The 26,318-nt window shown below is 36.1% G+C and overlaps 1 protein-coding gene across 3 annotated transcripts in view; it reads left to right on the top strand.

Moving 5' to 3' along the window:
- Positions 1-25,763, top strand: part of LOC100378099 (jumonji domain-containing protein 1C-like) — an 83,438-nt gene extending 57,675 nt beyond the window's left edge. The window contains exons 1-18 of one of the 3 annotated variants that reach the window (XM_085504467.1): positions 440-565; positions 6,874-7,077; positions 8,361-8,442; positions 9,349-9,443; positions 9,764-9,923; positions 10,038-12,253; positions 13,245-13,403; positions 13,805-16,204; positions 16,420-16,664; positions 18,264-18,631; positions 19,374-19,514; positions 19,858-20,027; positions 20,525-21,289; positions 21,552-21,723; positions 22,323-22,544; positions 22,846-22,971; positions 23,164-23,474; positions 23,633-25,763. In XM_085504467.1, coding sequence (XP_085360593.1) covers positions 6,970-7,077; positions 8,361-8,442; positions 9,349-9,443; positions 9,764-9,923; positions 10,038-12,253; positions 13,245-13,403; positions 13,805-16,204; positions 16,420-16,664; positions 18,264-18,631; positions 19,374-19,514; positions 19,858-20,027; positions 20,525-21,289; positions 21,552-21,723; positions 22,323-22,544; positions 22,846-22,971; positions 23,164-23,474; positions 23,633-23,839 — 7,947 coding nt within the window. In that variant the 5' untranslated portion in view covers positions 440-565; positions 6,874-6,969 and the 3' untranslated portion in view covers positions 23,840-25,763. Of the gene's footprint in view, positions 1-439; positions 566-4,263; positions 4,379-6,873; positions 7,078-8,360; positions 8,443-9,348; positions 9,444-9,763; positions 9,924-10,037; positions 12,254-13,244; positions 13,404-13,804; positions 16,205-16,419; positions 16,665-18,263; positions 18,632-19,373; positions 19,515-19,857; positions 20,028-20,524; positions 21,290-21,551; positions 21,724-22,322; positions 22,545-22,845; positions 22,972-23,163; positions 23,475-23,632 lie in introns of those variants that run through there. The other 2 variants (XM_085504468.1, XM_006825878.3) reach the window with 2 other exon arrangements.
- Positions 25,764-26,318: the final 555 nt, after the last annotated feature.

Below are 26,318 nucleotides of genomic sequence, written 5' to 3'. Positions count from 1 at the left end.
CAATATCTTACAATTGATATGTTTTGCCTGAGACAATTCTTAGTCTGCTAAATTAATAATAAATATTTATAATAATAATGATGGTATCTTTATTGCATCTCTAGAAAGACTTTTGTGTCAACGGTTTTTGAAAAACAAAAAAACAAAATGTTCATTCAATTTTTTCCTTTGCCACATGACAACAATGCAATTGTTATTTTTTTTTAACTGAGATGCAATTTGCAATCAACAAAATAAATACATGTAGATTAACTTCTTTATCTGTTGGCTGGTTTGAAATTCTGTTTACAAATACAATGCACTCAGTGTAGATAGAGTTCACTGTGTCATTCACCTGCCTCTTATAGCTGGCTAATAGTCTAAAGATTTTATTAGCATATGAATAGAGCTTTCATATGACCTTCCTGACGTTAAGTAGCTCTTTCAATATACTGCTGCCCGCCCACATCACACTCAGTGTCCAACTCGCTCCATTTGCCACTGATGGGAAGGAGAGTATTTTTGTGGTTTTGTAACCTTCTGTGCCTTGGTTTTCAGCCCATCAAGAGTGTTCCATTTATAACTGGTAGGTTGATTCTCTTTTGAGATTTGTTTTGCTTTTTAGAAGACATTCCCTTGGGTGTATGCAGTTGTTTGGGTGTGTGATCAATATGCATGCAGCAGCCATGTGCTTACAATGGCGTTTCGATTGTAATGTAGGCACATGGAGGGACAAGGTCTGCGATGGCTATCTGTGTTAAATTGTTCTGTTATCATCTTTAAGATATATAGGGTCTCTTTCTGAAATAAATTATCACATCTGTCATAACTTTCTGTAGTTCTGCTGGCTTTAGATGAGTATCCATGTCAAATTTTATAAGTTTATTCTTTAACGTTAATTTAAATATAGGATAAAAAAGACATTAGCTGTGTCATGGATTATGAATTACGCATGTCTGTTTGCGTTGTGTGAACAGTGTAATATTCTGTGTTCAAAATAACTGATTACAGATTATAATGTATGCATGACATTTGGTGTTTCTAAAATTAGCCGGAAGTCGTGACTGAACTCTATTCAGGCTGTGAACAAAGGGCCACGCCAACAGGATATGCAGTGTAAGGAAATTCAACATTGGAGTGTCTATTCATATTCTAATGTGATCACCCAATGAAAAAGGAAAACTTATTACAAGCACACAAAGCATGGTTGTGGTAATGGACAACATTGTATAGACATGCTTTGGTTATGAACTGTTTTTCTCTCTGAATTGTGATTATCAACATTTTGAATTTATGAATTTTCAACTGATTTCCTGCAATTGATTGGGTAAGTTGTGTGCTAAACTAAGATGATGAGTATTGCTGGATCAAATTAGGCTTATAACTTATTTGCTGGTGGGGCTGATTAAGTGACAACTGAGTGCGATAACTAATGCCATTGTGCATGACCTGCTTTTCTTTGTTTTATTCATTCAGCCAATGTTAGTGACATGTGACTCAATTGTTTTGTTGATTTCTGATTGGACGCCTTCATATGTGGCAATGACTCATGTGTATGTGTGACCCTGTTTTCTGCTCAGTGGCTATCAATTACAAAGCATACCCTGCCATTCCATTGTGGAAATATTATTGTCTCCATAGTGCACATACCAACTTGTCATGTCACATCAATTGTAAAAGAGTATATCTTGTGTTTATTGGCCATCTTTGGATTGGACTTTGTCCATGGCAGCTGCCACCCTATTTACATGTGTTGGCAGAAGCCCCAGGTTCACTGTAGGTCATCTGCTATGATATTGTTTGCTATGTTCTCTCTCTGCCATGTGTATGCTTAAGGCATCACTTATTGATTGAACCACATTTCATTATCTATTAATAGGATTTTTTTTATTTTTGGATCCAATATCAAATGTTTACCACCCAACTATTGTGTGGCATGCACAGCTTTTGGTTGTTTTTTTCAAATGTTGACAAGCTTACCGCCTGTGTGTCATCCATCAAAACTGTTGGAGTTCACCTGAAATATAATATGGTGCCAGCTGCTAATGGAGCATCATGGCGGTAATTGTGCAGGTATAGAAAACCTGCTTGTAGAATGATTGATGTATGAACTGATGATTACCACTGCACACATGATTATTTCTACCCACAATGCAGTTCTATCCCTGTTATCAATCATATCCTAGTAGATATTCAAGATATTCCACATACTGTAAACTGATTAATTTTCATTGGGTTTAAATTTCACTGATTTAGCATTTCACTTTTTAGGCATATTTAGTGGGTTTTAAATTCAGGTTTTATCATTTAGATAATGTGTTCTATGCTAAGTTTTACATATTCACTTGGTTTTATTTTACCATTTCCAGTCAGTGAAATAAGCAAAATTAAAACCCAGTAAATAATTAACCCTTTTACAGTACCGGTAACATGCTATGTAAGGTCAAAATGCAGAACATTGTATTTTTAAGATTTTGAAAATTACCTTGAAAAATCCTGAATTCAATCGAGGTTTGGGATGGTCTGTGATTTCATTGGTGATCCCATAATGGAAAGTAAATAATTACGATATAATAATTTGTTATTCAAATTATAAAGAAGAAAATGTGATAATAAATCGACAGGGTGTTTGTCTGTTGTAGAATAACTAGGAAAGTTTTCTATTGATGACTGTGTCAGTAAATAGTGTAGTATGGATTGGTTGCTATATATGGCTTCTCTTTGAAATAGTTTTATATGTTCATTAATGCTCTTGACATAACAAATGCTGAATTCTTTGGCTGAACATGCCAGACATGAGCTAAAAATGTTTCAATTCATTGAAAAAATTAGGGCTGTAAAAATGAGTGGATATACAGTCTGTGGTATTGAGATAATTATGAAAAGGTGATCAACTGAGAATGTGACTTTTGACTTGTGTCCAGTCATGGTCTCGCCTGTTTGGCCTACCACCATGCTTTAATTATCCAGGATAATAATGAATGTTATTGCGAGCGTTGACTGAAAATTGTTCTCCTTGGTCGTTGTTTGTAAATGCCACAAGTTGATAATGTTGAAGCCATTTGCGAGGAACCAGGGGCAGGAGTACCAGTAATCTGCGTTTTCTGTTGAAAATCCTAAATGTTTACTCCGTATGGAATCTGTGAGCTTTGTAGACAGACCCATGCATATGTGACTGATGTGTTCAACAGTCTTTCACTTGTGACCTGGTATCCATGGCATCTATGTAGCATATTGTATAGACCTGCTGTTGTGGTTATCCATGGTATGTCACTTCATGCCAGTAGAGGTACCGGTAGATTATTTATGATCACCACCAGAGCACATCCACCCCACAATGACTGGTTTATGCACATACCATACGCATAGCATCACCACTCATTCTAAAAGCATTGACAGGTTCTAGCATATAAATCAACACATTACCGTACTTGCTCTATTAGTCAACAAGTTTTGAGGAGAATTGTTGTACATGTATTTTCACTGCTTTTAGACACTGTGTTGTCTGTAATCTTGGTTGGCACAACTTTTTGCACATTTAGTCCATAGTTCCATAGAACTTGTTTTCTAATGTCTATGATAGTACCATAAATATCAGGATGTATGATCTTTTGAAGAATTATATTTAAGGGTCTTTTGTGTCTACAATTTTACAATTTTTCATCAAGTAATCAAATAAATTACATAGAACTAATTAACCAACAGTAAAAGGTGTGTATTGGCAGGAAGGAAATTATTCATGGTAAACAACACAAATTTAAACTTTTGTCATGAGTTTGAAATCATTGCATATGTTTATGTCTATTGGCCAGCTTATGAGCCAGCTTATGAGCCAGCTTATGAGCCAGCTGATGTAGAGTTCATTTGTATGCATGATCAGCTTGTTATTTTATCATATGACTGTGTATTGAATCAGGCATTCCAAGCACGAACACAGGCTTTTTAATGCGGTTTGTCTCCACCCACTTGAACATTATCCAAGGTCTTTTTTTTCGTATCTTATTTTTTTCTGTCTGGCTTTTAATATATTCACATAATATTAATTAATGTGACACATGCGAGTCAGTCTTTGTATTGGCTCCCTGGTGACATCATCAAAATGCTTACTTTTATTTTCCTTTGTTTTTCTGTTGCTGGGTTGCCTGTGGTGTGTGCTTGATCACTGAATGTGGCCAGTGACCTGTTTTACCACTCTGTTTGTCACAGATATCTCTGATTGGTTGATGACTCACCTACAGCTTTCTTGGCATTTATTTTGTTTTTTTGTATACTGGTAACAAAGTGGAAGTTGTATTATAAAGTGATAGTCCATAGCTGCTTCGTTCGCTTCATTACAAATGGCTTCTTTTCACCAGTTTCATCATTGTTGATGTAAAATGCTGTATTTAATACTGATTAGGTAAACCTATTTATTGTCTACCAGTTTTGGAGCTGTGGCTTTTTAATGAATTTCATTCTAAGGGTGTTTGAAGATGAAAGATGTGATTGAAGATATGTGGTTTAAAAATGCAGCCAGCCAAGGACAACAATACTGTTAAGAATAAGAATGCATGCTATTGTAATAATTTCATCTCTCAGTCATGGGCTCTTCCTAAGGTGCGCCTCCATCGCAATAATTGTCATGTACCTGTATAGTGTGTGCATGGCTGTAGTATTTTATTGTAAGGTTGATTGCATTTCACATCAGGTTTCGTAACATGTTCTTGTAACAGCTTGTCCATCCGGCATTGCTTTCAAGCTTTTCGTTTTACAATTTATTGAGAATTATGGCTCGTGAATGTGTAGCTAATCCAGCAGTCACGAATTGGTCTGTATGTTTTTGTAAATTCTTTAGGTTTCTGTGTTTTAGGATATATACAATGTAAGTAGTGCTAGTCAGCTATTTATTTTAAATCCAGGTTGATGAATAGTTTTATGCTATTTAAGGAAATAATAGGAAACCACTGTTATAGGATCCCATATGGTAAACTCTATGCCATATTTGCTGCATTATAAGAGTTTCTCCAATAGAAGTGCTTATAAAATGAACAATCATGATTGTTGTATACTGAATCATTAAAACATGAAAATATTTTGATTATAGAAACACCTCTGGAATTTACCTCGGCACATGTGTTACTGTAAAATCTGTATTAGAAACCGCGGCTTCTATTAAAATGGTACAATGCAATAGAGGGGATGAGGCTTCTATTAGAGCATCTACACATATGAGAAATGACGAATTTTTGGTTCTCAATTATTCAAAAAGAATGGGTGCGACTTCTATTAGGGATGCGGCTTCTAATACAGATTTTACGGTAATAATAGAACAAATATAGTTCATGTGGTATTGTTGTCTAGATTCTCTTGTTTAGTCGGTTGTTTCACTATGTTCACTATACTATATTTCTCTATTCCTGGGGTTCTATTTGAAAAACCCAGAACTGAATGTACTAGAATTTTGTTACTGAAACAACTTAAATTTGGTGATTTCTTCAAAATTTTAGTATCTTCGAAATTTTAGGTTTCTGATAAAATTAGTGAAAATTAAAAATGAATATTGTAAATTTCATTCTCTTGTGTTAAACTGATCATCTTTAATGTTTTCGTCTGACAAATGAAATGAACCATAAAGTGGTGATACTATGGATGTATGCAGAAATGCATATGAGAAAAGGTTGGTGGTAATATTGATGTACTCCATTGATTGCATTGATGATGTAGTGGATGTATCATTGAAACTGTCTGATTATACACCTAGTAGAGATATAGTCAATATTGCCATGGAAACTGTCTGTCGTTTTCAATTGTCGTCAGAAATGTGATTTGAAAATAGAATCGCTAAGAAAATCCATTATAAATCGTTTGTCGACATGTACTGACTTGATTCATTAACAGTCGGAGTTTCTCATAAAACCTGATTTCTTTTCATGCAACGTTTTCACTGTTGCTGACTTTATTAATGAATGTTGGAATAACTGTTGCCATGGAAATCTGCTTGAGATGTAAAATGATTGCCTTCTTTAATATCAGTTGTGAGGATTATTATCATTTCCATACCACTAGACTATTTGCCTGAATTTCCTCCATGTTGATTTGTTTTTACTGATCTCTTTTTTACGCTTTTCAGACTTTTCATTTTTTTTTTATTGCCTACTTATTTTTTATGGTAAATTGAACACACATTTCTGTGCTACGAGTAGTCACACTCTACATTTGGATTGTATTTTTTGTTTTCAAAAGCTGTACTGAATATTTCAAACACTTTAAATTCAATCTGAATTTGTGACAATAAATAAGTAGAGCAATATCTATAAAGCTTTTAGCAATTTGTCTAGTTTTTATTCAAAATGGATATAGTTTTAACAATATTTCCAGTACAGATGGCAATGCTGACTGAGCTAAAATGTGCCTCAACATATTTTATTATATTAGTCATTGCAGTAAATTATATTGTAGTAATAATGAAATCCCATGGTGCTGTATTAGACGGGTGAATTCAATGTGAGATTGTTTGCACAGCGAGCTGGTGTGTGAGAAATGCAATCACCTCTGAATCTGATATGGCACTGTAGGGGGGGGGGGGTATTGTTATTATAATGTACTATTTATATGTGTTTGGTGTTTTATGCCCCAAACCAAAATAATGACATTTGCCTAGCAGCCCACTCAGTTATCATAACAAAATGTTTCTAGTTATATATTTTTCATGCAAGTACTTATTTTAATATATATATATATATATATTATGCAACTCGTACAACACGACACATTTTTCGTGTTAATAAATTTAAAGTCAGCTACACAATTGCCTAATATTGGCAAAACTGCACTTGACTCTAACCATTAGCAATCAGTGTTTTATGGTTTTTTATTTACATTTTTAAAAATTTAATTGTTACTCTTTCATTGCAGGATGACGATGATGGTCTCCAGCAAGCTCTACGATATGAGGAAGTGAAGCAGGAGGTGAACAGTTGGTTGCACAGCCAGAAAGTTCAACAGATTTTGATGAAAGCACCTTATTCCTTGACGGGATATCGTGTTAAAGTCTATAGATTAGATTCCAAAACTCAGTGGTTTTCAGCCGTCATTACAGGACATGATCTTTTAACAAGGGTAGGTTTTTATTTTGTTTACAACTACTGATTATAGCATTTATACTTGTGCTCACTTCTTTCATTGCTCTTATTTTGTATGATTACTATTAAACGTAAAATTTTTGATTTGGTACTGTAATGTTAGAGCAAGCGGGGATAGCTAAATATCAAAGTTCACTTTACTTCCTGTTTGATGAACAACAATGAAATGAAATGTGCTATAATATTTTGAGTTTTTTGCATATAACAGAAATAGAAACTTGGGAAATGTGGCAATTCTATTTCTAAGAACTTTATTATTATTTTTTAATTCTTTATTAGTTGATAACAACTTTTTTGATTTGTTTTTTAAAGGCTAATTTGCATGATCCGATTTATCTGACCAAACTGCATCTGATTTATCTGATGGCAATATCGTGGGATACATGATCTAATTTATCTGATGAAATTGAACATATCCGATTTTTGAATGAATCTTATCAGACATCAAATTCTGTGGTTTCCACAATCAGATTGTGTCTGATAAGATTAGTCTGATGCCAGACTTAAAGTACATCAAACTTTTTTAAAAAATATCTGATTAGACACCAGATTTTGCAATGTCTATGGTCAGTTTACTTTGATCAGATAAATTTAATTGTGTAGACTGGCATTTACAAAATGGCATTTTTTTCAAACTATATATTGTTCACAATTAAGGTACCGAAACAATATTGTTATTCACCACACACCACCAGACTTCATTTAAAGTAATTAGTTTTCAAATTATCACCAGCTTAAGGGGTACACTGCCAGTGGAGGTCATGTGAAGGTGGTGCCAATGCAAAGATAATGTTTTACCCTGTTTGTGGGTCATGTAATTTAACCTTTGAGTCTGAGTAGTTGCCCTCTGCCCTTTGTTTAATAATAATCATTCTGGCAAATCAACTGAGGTTTCAGAGCTGCCGCCTTCGCAGGGAAATAATTGACTGTCTGGTTGTGTTTATTTAACGTACTTGGTTAAATATAAAACGAGATGTATTTGAATATTTGCAACAGCTTGTATTACTATATCTATCAACAGCATGGAAGGTTCATCACGTAGATTACAGTTGATAAAAAGCATACTGTGCACCCATAATATTAATTTTATATTTACCGTACTGTATGTATGTATGTACAAAATGTTTGTTTTCTTATAGTTATTGCTTTTGATTGCTGTAAGTTATTTTTAAACTTAGCTATATTTTAATTGGTTCGGAATCTGAGTTTGATTTTGGTGTCTATGCAGCTTAAAATTGTCTTCTTCTTGTGTTATTGTAGGACCTTCAGGTTATGGATGACACAGTACTAGAAAGCCATTCTGAAAATCCAGCTCATGTACAGATGATGTTCTTAGATGACGGTAAGTCTTTGGGTAAAATATTGCAGTCATCGTCTTGCTTCTTTTGATATTAGATTGTAATGCATCCTTTACTGTAAGCCTTGCTTTGATGTTTGGATTACATCTAATATAAATTATTCTGCTTCAAAGCTTAGTAGTATTATGAAAAGTCCCTGAGAAAATTTATTCATAAATGTACATGCTCTCATATAAAATGATATAATATATACCAGTTGTGGACATCGGCTCTTGTGTAACTAGACAAGAAGGATAAGCTAAAATTTTTATAGTGAAGTTTTTTATGCGATGTTCAATTAATCTGCCATATGCTTGCTAGTAAAATACCAATGTTGGGTGACCTTTTTTTGATACTGGTCAATAAAATCATTGAAGACCTTTTAAATTGCTATGTCTGCTGTGTGCATGTAATCAGAATTACGTTATTGTTGGCAACATGTTTTTGCTAGTAAATCTACTACGCGGTTATGTCATCTCCTGAAATAGCTGTTTGGCAAGATTACAGATTTGAATTGAATCAGTAGTGAAAATAAATTTGTTGCTGCGTCATCTTATTTTAAATCTGAGAAGGTGCTCTATTCACTGATACTGGGTTTAAATTTAGTAGATTTGATGTTTTAAATCTACTGTGGAGAAAGCAGTACTATTGCATTTTCAACTTTGCATATTCTCTAGGTTTTAAGTTATGTGCGTTTTGTTAGTTAAGTGGAAATAAATCCCAGCAAAACAATAAGCTTTTGACAGTACCATAAAGTATAGTACATAGAACTGGAAGTGATATAGACGTCATCATTCCTGAAAGGACATTGACATGCAACTAGTTCTGAAACCAGAGCAGTAGTTTGATAGGCTGTCTATCATGTTATGACGTTAACTGCATCCTCATTGACATTTGTGGTATTCTTTCAGTGGTTGGTGCCCTTTTAAAAGGCGAGAATGTTGGTATTACTTCCAGAAGAAGAGCATGTGTAACATCTACGTCCAGCTCTCAGCTGTCTTCTTCAGTAAGTATGACAATTAAATAAATGGTGGTTCTTTTATTCAAGAGAAAAGTCGTTACAATGGCTTTTTGACATTTTGCATCTTTGTTTTGTGCCTTTGATTAATTAATTCTGTGTCCCTTGTAACAAGAATAACTGTAACTAAGTTAATCATTCAGGATTACTATGTTTGTTTGCTTGTGGTAGTGCAAATATAAAAAATGAAAAAATGACCAGCTGTTGAATTTAAAATTCAGTTGAAATATCTCGTGCAGTTGTTATTTTAAAAAAATTGTTTGGTGTCTAATATCTGATAATTTATGAATATTAATTGTTGCCTTCAGGGAACTTACAGTCGAAATTCCAGCCGTATCCAAAACCAGTTGCAGAATCAAAACCAGTCGCTAAGTCATGCAACTCCTGTGACTAGTAGGAGCAAAAAGAAAAGTAGAGCATCTGAAGCGAGAACGTCTCTGTACTCTGAAGTTGAAAGGGAAAAAACAGGTATACTATAATAAAAATGTTGCAATAACCTTTTTTTCATTTTCGTATAGTGCATTGGTGAATTAATGTTAACTTAGTGTGTTTACTCACTAATTTTATAATTTTTTCTTGCAGCAAAACCAGAAAAGGAATATTCTCATTCACGGAGTCGATCAAAGAAAGAAAGGAAGAGGAAAACCAGCAATGAAAGTGTACATGTGTCGGAAAAGAATTCTTCGCCTGTGAAAAAACACAAATATGATCAGGTGGATATGTCTTCAGAAAAAACAGAACAGTCGCAGCCGCCAGTTCCAGTACTGTCTGCAAAATCAACAGACTTTGTTACTAATCAGGATATGAAAACTGACAGTCTAGAATCTGTGAGACAGAAATCTCCCGAAAAGACGATCAAACATAAAAAGTTTCGAAATAAGAATCTTGAAACTAAAATACATCTTAATGACTCTGTTGGTTCCACGATAGCTGCTGTTGCCATCGTGCCGCCTATTGTAGATGTGTCTATGAAAACAATGGACAAAGTTGGGGATCAGGTACCTTTAGTTGAGAAAAAACGTAAACACAGGCACAAAACAAAGTTTAAACTCCTTGAGAGTACTGCCTGTGAGCAGGAACACAATACGGCTATACTTTCTACTGTAGACTCAGAGAAGAAAAGCAGGAAAAGCAACTCGTGTAGTAGTAGAAGGACTAAGAAAGCCAGAGATAAGAAAGAAAGTAAAAAATGTGAAATCAGTACTTCTAACTCAGAAACATTAAAACGAGAAATTGACCGTCCATTTCCTACTCCTGTTGTGAACAACCAGCACCCTGAACCACTATCAGCTGCACCACCGGTATCACAACAGGTGGGGTTGAAAGACTCTTTACAGGGTGGAAATGAAAAAGACTTGAATAGAGACAATACAAATGTTACTGGTGATAGTACTTGTGTAGGCTGTCATTCTATAACAGCAACAACATTGACAACGACAGCAGCAGTAGCAACAGCAAGCGTGACAACTGTCTCACCTAGTCATTCTGTATCGAAAAGTAGTGAAACCTTTCAGCGAAAACAAAAACATAGTCATTTGAAGGAAGAACTCAGTAGAACAGAGGAGTCAACAGCACTGCTGCTTCTACAACAGCAGCATCTACTGCAACAAAAACAGCAGATGCCGCATCATAAACAGTTCATGCAACAACAACAGCAGCAGCAGCAACAACAACAACAGCAGCAACAGCAAGAAGAACAAGAAACACAGGAACAGCTATGCCAATCTCAACGTTATGAACAATTGCATCATGTGCAACAAGAACAAATGCTGCTGCAGCAGCACCAAGAAGAAGAGCAGGCACATTTACAACTGCCCCATAGCCAGCCTCAGCTAAATGAAAGATCACCATCAAGTGAAAGTTCAAAATCAGAAAGCACCAAATCTCAGAATTCATTAATAGTGGATACAACTGAACCTATCACTGTGTATAGGGACCCAAATTTGTCTGATAGTGAAGTCACCAAAGTAACATCTGTGCAGCACCAGAATGTTCATGGTGCTGCTCAGCCCCATCTTCAACAACAAGCACGAGCACAGGCTCGAGCACGAGCACGAGCACAGGCACAAGCAGAGGCACAAGCACAGGTACAGGTACAGGCACAGGCACAACAACAGGTACAACCTCAACCACAACCACCTAAGCCACAGCCACAGCATACGCCATCACCTACAATTACACCATCAACTGCACCACTTAGACCAACATCTGCTTGTGGTTCTATTGGAACATCGTCCAGCAACAGTGCTTTTGGACCATCCCCCATCAGACCTTTAACTCCCCACCAAACTATGTCTCATCCTGCAGCTGCTGGCAATGTAATGCCACAACACTTAATGTTTAATTATCACAGTGCTGGCTTAGGGCCTGCATATGCCCAACACCCACTCTCAAACGTTGATCATCAACATGCTATGAACATGCGTGCCACGTTACACCAGGCGGAATTATTACACCATCACCGATACCAGTTACCTCACTCTATGCTCATTCAAGGAATGTCAATGGCCGAAATACAGATGCTCTGGAAAAGACAGTATCCACAGCGACCGTTCCCGCCACAGTCATTCATTCCTCCTCCCCAAGATGAACTTGAGCGTGAGAGACTGAGGCGTGAAGTTGGTCTGCATCATGGGCATGATGCCCAAGCGGCCGTGAGCAGACATTTCCAGGAATCCCTCAGGAATTATCCAAATTCTAGCCTTGCTTTAGGTGGACTTGCACTTGCAGCAGGAGGTACAATTACAATGCCAGGAACATCCAAAACAGATTTACAGCAGAAAGAACTTGCCGACAAGGTAGGAGTGTGTGTGTATATGTTGTAGTTGATATTAAGTATTCCTCAGGAAATGTACATCTATTTAAAATATCCTGAAGTTATTTTTTCTAATTGTGCTCTTTTTTTGTTATAATTTTTGTTATGTTGAAAATTGAAAGCATTGAGAATGGGTTGCATGCTAGAAAAAGCAAAATAAAAAAATGGTTATCAGTCTTGGTTGGGGGTGGGGTTACAAAATAAAAAAAAGGGTCACCAACCTATTTTAAATTATATTTTGCCCTGTATATGCATTTCTTTGTGATGTAGAATCTATTAATCATCCTTAATTCAATCTGATAGTCATTTGTTTCCTTGGCAATGTAATGCCCACAAGCTTTCATATTACTTTGGTTCTGTAAATTTTTTTATTTAGATTATCTTTCATCCCTACTATCAACGAGTAGTAGTTAGTATCTATTTATATCCTTCAAAATTTTTATTCACATTTTTTTAAATTTATAACAGGGAATATATCTATTGGAAACAAAGTGAAAAGCAATCTAGTGGCGATTGAATTCAGTGTTATTCATGTGGCTCTCTATGTTATGTATCCTTCATCTAAGAATGATAGGTTTGATTGAAATATCCAGAAGAAAGAAAGGCTTTCAAAATGAAGTAATTTTATTTGGTGACCTTCAGTGCATGCTAGCTTTATTGCTCGCCAGTATTTCAGGATTTGTTGCCGTACCAACTGATTTTATCATTGCTCATGGTGATCACAATAATCAGTGGGAGGTATTCAGCATATAACACAAAGTGGGAATGAGTTTATGTTCTCATAACATTCATCAGCTTTGTTGGTTTACCTGGAAACTCAGAAAGCTACAGGAAATTTATTGAAGATGACTCTAAGACTTCTCTGAAACTTTTGTACTGCTGAATCATTTGCTGCCGTGCATACACAAAGGACAGTCATTATTTATGCACATTGCTTTCACGTTTATTGGAAATGCTGCTTCTTGGTTTTACAGGAGAAAGAGCAGATGGAAAGGGAGCGCAGGGAAGCTGAGGAAAAGGCCCTGAGAGAGCGAGAAGAGAAAGAACGGGAGTGGCAAAGGATACAAGAAGAGAAAAGGGAAAGAGAAAGAGAATTCCTAAGACAAAACCAGCATCCCAGAACCACAGCTCAGGTATAGTCGGCCTAATTATCAACTTGATATCATTTTTACTTTGTGTTGCTTCTGCTATTTACGAGTTTTGAATATGTCCATCCATAATATAACAGTAATCAACTCTACACACAAACCAGCTTCTGTGCATGGCATATAGAGGGCGCTGTTTGACTTTTAGACCTATCACTATGCCAGCCATTGTTGACCCAAGACTGAACCTATTTGGCATTTCATGTCAAATTAGAATATGAAGAGCTCTAACTCATTAGTTTTTTGCATAATTTGATTGGGAAAAGATCCGGTATTTTCTTAATTATAAGAATGTTACTCTTGGACTTTAAGTTAAAAGTACCAAAAAAGTTTGGGGTATATTTAGCATATAGGCTGTCTAGCTAATACTTGTTTTCTTTTTTACCTAGGAGACCACCGGTATTCATCCTTTAGATGTCCTACAAGTCAGCCATCAAGAACTCATATACAAGCAACAACTGGAACAACGTGAATTGAAAAGGCAACAAGAAGAAATACTGAGACAGAAAGATCTGGAAGCTCAGGAGAGGATACGCCGACTTGAACGTGAGAAGCTGATTATACAGGAACAGAAGATGAGAGCAGAACATGCTGTGATGAATCCTGAACAGGAACAAGTGGTGAGAAAACCTGAAGCGAGATCAGCGTATCCAGCACATCAGCGATCACCTGGACACTATAGACCAGAACCCATGACAAAATATGGTGGGATACAGATTAAGCAGGAACCAGGACATGGAATGACAAATTGTGCTTCAAGGAATAGCAGCCATAGTCCGGGAGCTAGTGGTGGACGTGCGATAAAAGCAGAACATATATCAGGTTATCAACCATTTCGACACACGATAGTGAGTCCCACTGATAAATCAGTTGGGAAAACACACACAGGGCTTGAGAGAAAGACAAATGATAGGTCTGATACCTCCCTCTCACCTGGACATTCCCCAAGAGGTCATTCAACGACACCACCAGCTTTTGCCAAGCCGCCAAAGCGACAAGTCATGTCCACGCCACCACCATTAATAAAACATAGTGCGGGACAAGGTCAGGAAGGATTTATGGAAAAAGGTAAACCGCAGTCAAGTATTATGCAGACAAAGGAAAGGACTATTGAACCTAAGTCCACTGAGCCATTGCCCCAAGCAATGGACTTATCACCACAACATTCGGCAGCAGCAACTACAACGGGGTATTATTCAGTGTCACCTCGTCAACAGAAATACTACAGTCCCCCTGAGAAAACAAATGATCATCAACAACCGAAACCGTTGATTGATAGTAAGCAGGGAGTACCAGTTATTGTGCACACATCGATTGGGCAACCTCCACCGTTACAAAGTAATGCTGTATCACCAACTGCTTTCAAACCTATCGAACAGTCTGGTAAAACTGCCAGAAGGACTCAGTCACCTCTCCATGTTGCTTCACCACATCAATTATCACAGGCTATACTACAGCCTCTGGAGCTGCGAAAGAGTGCAGAGAAGAACGAGGAAGGAGGGAAGAAAGGTCGGAGCACGCCTGGATCAGCCGGGATAAACTCAAGCCACATTTTAACTGTGTCTACATCAAGTAGTGCACTAGGATACACTACTCACCCAGTGACTGCTATACAGAGTATGGTGTACAAAACAACTCAACAAGGACATACACAGACGGCATCATCAGCACCACATAGTTTGTTAATGTCTGCTCTCAGATCTCCAACTCATAGTGAGCCACTAACTGTTGATACCTGTCACAATAATGTCTCAACTTCTTTGAAAAGAAAATCTGGAGAAGGTGCACATGGAAATAAGAAGTTGAGGATGCCTGATAGTCGGACATCACCAGCTTTATCTGATAAATCACCAAGTGAGAAGAAAAGTCCAGGTTCAGGTTCTAGTTATATTGAGAGTTTTCGTGCGTTTGTATCTGACCACAGGAACAGTCAAATCACAGGGGGACCAAGAGGTGAATTTCTCGCCACAGATCTCAGTAAGTCTGGAACTAGTCCTGGTTCAAGTAAGAAGTCTAAGCTTCATGTCAGGGACCAAAAACCTTTAAACTTGCATCATTCGGCCCCAGCATCTGTTCTGGGGCATCCTTTGAAAGCTGAGCCGATTCAGCATAAAATTGCCAATGGCTCGCTTTCGGATAGCAGTGACTGTAGTATTAGATCTGGGTCTAGTGACAGTCGGCCAGCTGCTGCTAAGTTCCGTGATACCTCCATATCTCCAAGTAAACCAGCACCTCATGTTAATCTTAAAAAGGCGTGGTTACAGCGACATGCCGAAAATGATTCCAAAGTATGCAGTTCACCATCAAACAATAACTTTACCTCAGATAGCAAATATTGCATGGATGGCAGTACTAGTCCTGGAAGATCAAATGGTGAAAGGAATGCTAAGAGTCCAGGTAAATTAAAAAGGTGTTATGTTGATTGCTCCAAAGACTCTAGAATCGCCACACCGACAAAGCCAGGAAAGCACAAAACAACACTGCCAAATGGCGACTTGGCCAAGTCTGAGAATATAAACAATGCAAACATTGCCAGCGAAATTGAAGCTGGAAAAAACATTTCTAACGTTTCAAATGCAGAGTTGCCTTCCGCATGCTCTGACATGTCGATTCCCAGCTTTACAGAAAAACATCGGAAATTGAAAGACAAACTGAACCATGTGGATGACACTTGTGAGGACAAGTCTTTGAAAACTAACCGTGGACTTTCAAAAAAGTTGAAAAAATTTGAGGAAATGAGGGAGAGTTTCCCTGAAGGCACAGCATTAAATGCAGATGAGAGTCCGCAGGTGAGATTCACACTATCCAAACAGGATATATTACCAGTATATTGATTAACCTGTGTCCTGTTGTAATCTACCCTTCTTTGTTACTTAACTTAGACATGAGTTGTTGCTGTTTTTATCCTTGCGTTACAATGTTATATTCTATGATTTAGGAATATGCATGTTCAACTTGCGTCTTCATCTGCTTGTACTTATAATAATTACTTATTAAATTACAGACTCTAACAGTTCCAAAGAAGAGAGTACAGAACAAAATAAAATTAGAGAATAAAGGACTGAATACAACAAAAGCGTTTTCCAAACCATCTGTTGCCAAATTAAAGAGGTCCGGAGAATCTTTTTTACAGAATGGTCCATGTGTAGAAGTGTCACCTAATCTTGTTAAGTGTAGAGAGTGTCGTATTCGACCCACTGCCAGGACGGCCAGACTCAATATTTTCTGCAGGTTCTATGCATTCAGAAGGTAAGGGTCGTGTATCATTGATTGGCTTTTGTTCTTGCAATCAATAATTCTGGCAGAGTTCATTGATGTTGAAATCACTACATAAATACAAAATCAACATGGTTATGCCGGTATAATCATACCTCACTACAATACAGATAATATTGTTAGATGTGTGTTGGGTTTGCCATGTACGTGTGTGACATGGTTGTTGTCTACCTCGTTAACTTTAAAAATAGCACCCACATGTCCTCGGGGTAAAATATCCCCCGTAGTTTATTCTACAGTGAGGCATTCATCACGTTAGTATCTAGGGTTCATTACTGAAAATTGTATTTTGATTGAACAGTTGATGCACTATTCGTTCCCATAAGCACTGTTCAATTATAATTGCTTTCCTTATCCCTCTCGGTACTCTCTTTCCTACTTGCAGTAATAATTGAATGAGAGATAATAGCCCAGCTGGCAGTGTGCTTGAATTTGACTTAGGAATCCTTCAACCTATCAATGTAGTGTACCCCATGTGGGGAAAATTTGAGCGCTGATAAGACTATTTATGTAACGGCAAATTCTATTGTTTTTGGTGCTGGATTTACAATAATAAATTCTGCATTGTTTAAATCTGTCAAGTATTAGCATGTTTTCACTAAAAAAATCACTTTGTCAAAAGTTGTACCCAGTAATTAAAAATTTTCATTATTTAGCATAAATAAAACTGCCACTTGATAATTGTTAATTTTGGTGACATAATTGTCTTTTTTTTTTGTATTTTTTTGTATTTTTTCAATTTAACAATAATAGCTAACAATTCTGGGCTATGTAAAATATTAATAATAATATACATACATATAAACTGGGTGAAACCATTTGACATATGTCACATTTAATTATGTATTCAGGTCAATATAATAACCATAACTGCCTTAAAATTTGAGCCTACCTATTTTGCAATAAGGTAACAAATATTTTTGACAGGTACACAAATTTTGTTTAGGATACCAATATACATGTACTTAAAAAAATAACCTTCATTATAGCTTGGTCTATCTGTTACGCCGATGCAATATGTTAAACAGCTGTATTTAAGCTGGTGTAAGTATTCGCTGGTGCCTGTTGTAGGATGACTTGTACTGTCATGTGTCATAGCTTCTTTACACTGGTATAACCTGCTAACATCTTATGTAAATTACATTGGCGTGGTGGAACACAAGAAACATATGTAAACACGATATAAATGAGTTCTGGTTGATACTACTCAAACAGATAATATCAAACCCATTAAAACTTTTTTAAACAGATTCGAGTGAAGATCTAATAGTATCTTCTGTGATTTCCCCAATTCAATGTTGTGCCTTTAATGCAATGTCCCATCACAAGCTTGAGGGCGCTGTTTAGAGAAACTTAAACCAACAATAGATGGCGCTATTCGTGTAGTGAGAAGTTTTCAAATTTTCTTTTTCAAGGAAATTTTTGTGCGCATCCAATTATGATCTATAACTGGAACCACATGTTTTCTTGAATCTGATTTGTTATTGATGAAAAAAACAATTAAGTAAAACTGTAACTACTACAAGTATTCCATATTGTTTTTATACTGATGTATGTTTATACACGTTTCAGACTGAAGTACAGCAAGAATGGTATATTGATGGTTGCTGGGTTTTCTCATCCCGAAGACTGTGATCGTGAAGATCTTAAACCGTGGCTGCCACAGAAAAACAATGATAATCCACTCAACTTTGAAATCTCCAAGTACATTCTGTCCAAAGTCGGTGACGAGTTCTGTGAACTGGTTCAACAAGAAAAGGAAGCACGTTCCTGGGCGACCGACCCGTCTAAAATTGCGTGGAAACGAGCAGTAGCCGGTGTTCGGGAGATGTGTGATGCGTGTGATACAACCTTGTTTAATATCCATTGGGTGTGTGAGAAGTGTGGTTTTGTGGTTTGCCTCGATTGTTATAAATGGAAAAAGAATGAACCCAAGATAGGTTGGTATTTTGTTTAAATCTTTGTACTCTGTGAAAGTGGGGGACTGAATATAGTGATTCGCTGCACATAATATATGTATGTTTTGGCCGTGTAATTCAAATCAGGGAATGTGCTGAGAAAATGTCCAGGAATTGACAATATTTTTTGTATTTATTTGTGAGAACAAGAGCCTTTTTTTGTAGCAAGATGAGGTTCCCTCTTTTAATATTTGAGGTCCAGGAAGCAAAATTTACATGGTTAACCCAATTACCATGAATTGGCTGTCCACACTGTATAGCCGTGGGAGATATTTACTAAATACCTAATTTTACAGTGATTGTGAATTGACACTTTAAATGCCACGTTCAATATTTATTACCTTTCACATAATAATTTTGCATACCAACACTTTTTTCTATTTTCTTAAATAATGTTAACTAGCAGTGCAGCCAATGGGGAATACCGATAATGTTGATTGATATCTGAAAATAACAAAGAAATCTTTGAAAATATGCAAAAATGTGCTATATTTGGCGTGGTAAATAATAGCGATCAAAATTTGACTCTAAATATCAGATTCTGGTTCAATGTTTTTTATGGAATCTGGGTTTGAAATATATTGTATATTTTTTATTATTCTATTTGTTGGCTGGTGTGACCATCAGTATTTTCATCATGGTTTGTGTGCTTTCATAGCTGTTGAAAATCACTACAGAATGAAAGAAATCATATTATAACAATGATGATTATTCTATTTGACAGAGCTGATCACAGAAGAGGAGACACAGGAACCATCCTCCTTAACGTGTAGACGACGCAATAAATCACAATGGGTTATGTGTAATAGTAAAAATCCTCATTTACCAGAAAATTTGATGTTAACGCAGATTATACCTGGCTCCGGTAAGTCAACTTGCTTTTACCAATCTTACCTTCTTTTGTTTTATTTCTGGGTTTCCATGCACCTATAATTGGTTATTGATTTGTTCAAATGATCTTTTGAATGACATGAATAAGTGTTAATTTAAAGTATTCTGGGTTCCATTAGTAAGGCACTTCTATTGTAGGAAATTCAGTGTTTATCCTAAACTACTATGTACTATATATCTATATGAATAAAAATTTCCTTCCTAATTTCAAATTAGGGACAGAAGCTGGAACGCAAGAAAATTATGGAAACCATTGTGCATAGCTGTGCTTTGTACTCACTGAAACTAATTGTACATATTGTCTACTTATTGCTTAGCACTGTGGGAGGTCGGTAACATGGTACATAAAGTACGTGGTAGATGGGGTATTCCAGCAGGATGTCCATGTGCTTTCAGTGATACCAACAACACAGTGACCAAGAACGAAACAAATAACCCTGCCAATGGTACCAAGCCAACAGTTACTGCACTTAATGGTATATCACAGGTAGGTATTCATTGCTCTCTACAGTCAGTCCTATTTATTTACAAGCTGGTCTGTGTTCTCGGCTTTGGAACATCAAGTATCATACAGGGACTATACAGTGTATTGTATGATATACCTGCTGATATCACAGTAAAGAAATGTGTTTGTTAACATTAAGACTTGAATGACACAACGTTACTGCAGAGTAATGTCAATTAGCCGCTTTTGTAAATTCACCATGCCTTTTGTTAAAATAATAGCATGTGAACACCCTGTACTGATATCTTATAACTGGAAAAACTGCTATAGATTCAGAAACTCAGGAAATTTTGTAATTTTCAGTGGTGAATCACACTGACTTTAGTCACATAGATCATTTCATTGGAATCTTTAAGTCAGTGAGTCATAGTGAATTTTCATGCCAAATTGTGAGATAAAATGGTTCACTCGTTTCAGGAAACTTGCTGTATTTATGGTATAATTATACTAACAACAATTATGTATTATCTTATTTTCAGATCATTCTTACTGCAGGTATGAATGGACCATCCCAGAGTTCTAGTGTTCCAATTACTGCCAGACCACCTATGGAAAATTTTATAACATCCAATTATCAAGCCATGTCTCCATCGCCACTTGACTTTCTAGCAGATATTGCTACTTCCACCACTGCCCAAACAGATAAACACAGACTGACCAAATTTGAAAAGAAATTGGATGGTGGTAGCACTGATGAAAAGAAGAACAAAATGGGATTGTCTGAACTGTTTCAATACTCCTGCCAGGATGCTAAAACAATTGCAAGAGCAACTGGTAAGGTTGCTACCATAGAAACCAATGATGGAGACAAACATGAATGTGTGACTTTGAGAGAACTGTTGACTAAGACTGCAGGGCGTCTTGGTAAACCAACACTTGCAGGTGTAGGTGAAAATGCAATTGCACCTGTGTCGTCAGTCATTGGACAAAAGCATGGTGCCTGTCGAACTGTGACTGGTACATTTGAGGACATCATCGCCACTGTGGTGGAACAGAACATAGCTCTGCCGAGGCAGCACCCTGCAAAGGAAAAACACCGTGAAAAACTTAAACATAAACTACCATTATTGATAGACTGTGATGATCCGTCCAAATCACCGATTAGGCATACATTGACTGATTCAAGCGTGATGTACCCTGGTGTTCCACATTCGTGGCTGTGTGAAGGCAGGCTTCTAAGACTACACGACCATACATACCCTGGAAACTTAAAAATCTTCCAAGAGGAATGGAGAAGGGGAGTGGTAAGTTGCTAGCAATTATGAAACTTTATTTTGATGACCATAGTCACGAAAATCTGATTAGTTTTAATCGCAGCCATCTGTATACATTTTGCTTTTATATCTCCATGTATAATTCTCCTAAAGCAAACGTCTATTTGGTATCACCTTCCAGTCACTCATTACTTGTAGTAGTTCAGTCACCTGTGTACAACCACTCACTCACCTTACCCACACTACTCATTCTTATAAATTCTAATCTGTATGTTATGTTGTCTCTTTGCAGCCTGTTCTGGTGAGTAATGTACACAAAAACCTTGACTCATCACTCTGGACACCCGAGTCTTTCACAAAGCAGTTTGGACATCTAGAAAACGATCTTGTCAACTGTAGGAATGACGTAGTCATCCAAGGTGCTCCAATGAGGGACTTCTGGGAGGGTTTTGAAGACATGGACAGTAAGTCTTATTCTCATTATTCAAGAATTTATATAATAAAAAGCTGAAATTATTGCCTGATGTGTTAATAGCAGTATACCATTTCTATTGTCAATTTTGCATACTGTAAAATACTTTATATTAGCTAGAATTAATTTTAGGTGTTTTGTATGGAGTTTATTTTCGCTGATTTTTGGTGAGTTGAATGTAAAATACAGGAAAAGGTACATGTATATTCGGTAGATTTTTTTACTGAATCATCCCTTCAGTAAAAATAGTGTAAATAAATTCCAAGTGAAAATAAAGTAAATTACATTATTAAAAAAAGAATTAGAAATTCAATCCTAAAACATAGTTGTATTATTCAATGAACTACTGAAAAAATGTGCATGCTCTGTACACAGGTAATTAAAAAGACATCAAACTAATGCTGCTATATTTGCAGTCAAAACATTATTTCAAACTAAGACAACTCATGCAATATACATTGCCACTATAATAAGCTTTGCCCATAATATCAGCCCTACAAATTATGTATTGTGTTCAGTGTCAGTAGTTCATGTAAAACCTGGATATCTTTGTCGCCATGGCATATTAACATGCATATCTTTTTTTGACAGAACGTCTTGTGACAAAGCTCGGTGATGACATTGTACTCAAGTTGAAAGACTGGCCGCCAGCAGAAGACTTCAGTGAATTGATACCTGATAGATACGAGAACCTTATGAAATGTCTACCATTACCGAGTTACACTCTACGAGATGGTAAACTGAATCTGGCGTCTCGGTTACCAGACTTTTTTGTCAGACCTGATTTAGGACCGAAGATGTACAATGCATATGGTAGGTGACTGCAGTCAGTGCTTTTTATTTGTAACCACTGCAATATGCAGGTAGAATCTATTTTTGCTGCATATGGCAAGGTGTAATCGTTAAAGTACATATAGGAATGGAAATTATGTAGAATTCTATTCATGGTAACAACTACACAATTGCGTTTGCTGAATGTGTCCATGTGACACTAATCCATGTGTAGCAGTCGGTTTACTGTGTAAATTCTCATCAATGTTTTTCTGTTTTTTGTTGTATTTTCCACTGTTGTTGAGATTAAGAATATTTTGTAATGTTTGATTTCTATTAACAGGGTCACCTCAATATCCCAAGAATGGTACAACTAATTTACATCTTGATGTATCAGATGCAGTCAATGTTATGGTTTACGTGGGTGTGGCCTTTGGAAGTGCCCTCTCAAAATCAGAATCAGAAATTGGTGAGTGTATGCATTATCTTGCAAAGTTATTGTGAATGACCATATTTGCACTGTTTAACATATTTACATCACTAGAGGCTTTTACTTATTCAAAAGGTATATTTGATTAAGATTTTCAGAAACTAGTTTTACATATCCAAGTTGATAAAATAAATAAATAAATAAATAAATATGAAATTTAAATTATTACAGCTGTATTCCGAGCCATAGAAGAGTCAGACTGTGATGACTTACAGAAACGGCGAGCTAGAGAGGAAAAACCTGGAGCACTGTGGCATATCTTTGCTTCCAAAGACACAGACAAAATTCGTCAGTTTTTCAAGAAAATTGCCAAAGAGAGAAATGAAGAATATCCAGATGACCATGACCCAATTCATGATCAGAGTATATATCTTGATAAAGAACTGAGAGAAAGGTTGCACAAGGAGTATGGCGTGAGGGGATGGGCAATTACACAATTTATGGGTGATGCTGTATTCATACCAGCTGGAGCTCCACATCAGGTATGACAGACAATACTTACACTTGTAGATTTGATTGAAATCTCTGGTGAAGGATGTATCTTAGAATCATTGTTATGAGTTGTGAGATAACTACTCAATTGATGATGAAATAACACTTGTTTTTATCTAACATAATATATTCTTTAATTCCTTCCCAGGTTCGTAATCTAAACTCGTGTGTGAAAGTTGCTGAGGACTTTGTATCACCTGAACACATAGAACAGTGTTTCACATTGACACATGAATTCCGGCGTCTCAGCGTCACCCATTGCAATCATGAAGACAAGTTACAAGTAAAGAATATCATATTCCATGCAGTGAAGGACTCTGTGGGGGTTCTACTTGATGAAACTGAGAGGAGTTAGAGTAACAGAATCAACATCAACAAACTTGCTGTTGTAATGTAATGAACAACTACAAGTAATATATTTTAGTAGCATCGATGAGTACAATCTGATTTCATGCGATATACCAAGAGTAATCAGGAAGTTGAATGGACAAGACTTACTGTTACAGTTTCTCACTGACTAGAAATGCTGAAGTTATTGTTGTACATTTGTTGCTGCCACACATTCTACACCATGCTTGGACTTAATGTGTTAATAATAACTGTTAACTTCAGCTGATCAATAATATCACACAGACTATTTGAGAAATGAACAAATGTTGTGGGTGTTTTTGTTTTGTTTTTGGTTTATTTTTTTTTTTTAGTTTTTGAAAAGTTAGAGTATTCCTTCCGCTAAGCTAACTCGTTTAGAGAAAACTTATTTGAAGAGATTGTTTATGAAACTGACCACCAAATTTTATTATTATTAGTTTTTTCATTGGTCAATACTGCAGTGAACATTCCAATGATTTCTTTATTAAAAGATGAAACAAAAAAGAACATAGTGTAAATAAGATTTTTTTTAACTATCATCAGTTGAGTACTTTTGTTGACAACTGTGGTTTGATAATTGTTATCTCTGTGTACATAAGTTTTTGGATGATTAATAATTGTGAATACCATGCACATTGTATTTGTATATGTTCCTTTATTTTTTTCCCACTCTCCCCTTCTCTTCCCCTTTGTTAAGTTTGCTAGGTGCTATCGTGGAGTAACTCAGTACCGTTTGTTAATTGCGGGTTTTCTTGACAAATAAAAGCAGGTGTGTTATCATTTCAAAGATATCTATCTATTAACCTCTTGCTGTTATTTAAACAAAATTTTCTGTAATTTAAGGCATTGTTTGCCAAGTTTTAAAATCCTTGTAAATAATACCCACCCAATAATGGACTCTTTTAAAAAACACTCTGTCTGCCTCATTTGCTCTGAACATTTCCAAATCTTTAATTTCTTCAGGATTTGGCGTTTTCATCAGTAGCGTGAAGACGCATTTAATGGGAAATGCAGTTACCATCATTACTACAGATACATTGGTAATGCTTTGGTGGTGTTATGTGTCCAAAAAATGAAGTTAGTTTGTATTCTTGAAATTACGTGAATTAATTATTCGTGAATCAAAAGTTTTAAACTTTTTATGTGTGGTGTTTCAATACAAAATCATCTGTTTTACCTATTAACCTCTTCCCCAAATTCAAGGTGAACAAAATAATCTTTGACTGCCAACGTGAAGTCTAGGCATAGATTTATGTAATTGATTAAATCAATCAAAATATCACAATGCACTAAACTTGTGCAACTAACGGACACTTTTATTTTTGTATTTAAAAAAATATATTTAGGTTTTTGATGAGTATGTGTGCCGTAGTATGGTGTTCATACTTGCCATACCCATGTTTGTCTTCACTCGTCATAACAAATGGCAGTAGACACACTAACAATTGCAGTTTTCTTTCAACTGGACATTTGTGTCAATTACAAAGACACAAGAAAACTTTATATTAGTCATGTGACTATCTTATCTCTAATTGTGACCGTTCGTATTACTGTTGCGTGCTTTGCTCCGACAGCACCCAATTGGTGTAACATATCACAGAATAAGCTTAATAATAAATTGTATGGTTATGTTTTCCCTTGTAATTTAAAGTGAAATTTGATACTATTGTTCGTTTTCCAATAATCCAGATTGTAAGTTTATTTGTCCCCCTTGCCCCCACATAACTTTTATGTATATACATATACAGATAAAAGCCATAGGACTATTTTTATATGGATGCTTATTACACCGTGTATTGTCGGAAGAAAAGTTCTATATAGCATACATTTTATTGAAGAAGTCTATACTTGTGGCTTGGTTAGCTTCTATAGAATCCAACCATTCTTATTAAAAACATGTTGAGTATTTATTTATATGGTCTAGCTTCCTTTATTTAAACAGGCCACCCATTGTCCAATCAGTCAGCATTCCATAAAACTTGCACATATTTGTATATTTTGGAAGTTTTCTATAACAGCTATAAAGTTCCAATATGTTGAACTGTTTTTAAACGCCAATTGCAAATGTCATTTTCTTGATTATAACTTCTCCTATCTCGTTTCAATGCCAGCTCAACTATAAAGCTGGTCTCCAAACAGGCTTTTGGGCACAGAATTAGGCCAATGATGAAAATCACACTTGCTGTATCAGTCTAATAAACTGATCTTAGGCCATCAGCTGAAAATGTATGTAAAGCCATACAGGTCTCTAAATCCTGTGAGCTTATATCTGTGCCAAGGCGGATGGATTAGAAAATATGTAAAGCCATACTGGTCTCTAAATCCTGTGAGCTTATATCTGTGCCAAGGCAGATGGATTAGAAAATATGTAAAGCCATACTGGTCTCTAAATCCTGTGAGTTTAGATCTGTGCCAATATGGATGGCTGATAGGGATGGATTAGAAAATATGTAAAGCCATACAGG

This window comes from Saccoglossus kowalevskii, chromosome 10 (assembly GCF_978046115.1).
Source record: "Saccoglossus kowalevskii chromosome 10, keSacKowa6.1, whole genome shotgun sequence".
NCBI classification, from domain to species: Eukaryota; Metazoa; Hemichordata; class Enteropneusta; family Harrimaniidae; genus Saccoglossus; species Saccoglossus kowalevskii.
Note: the sequence above shows the minus strand (reverse complement) of the source record. Positions and strands in the feature narration are given on the sequence as shown.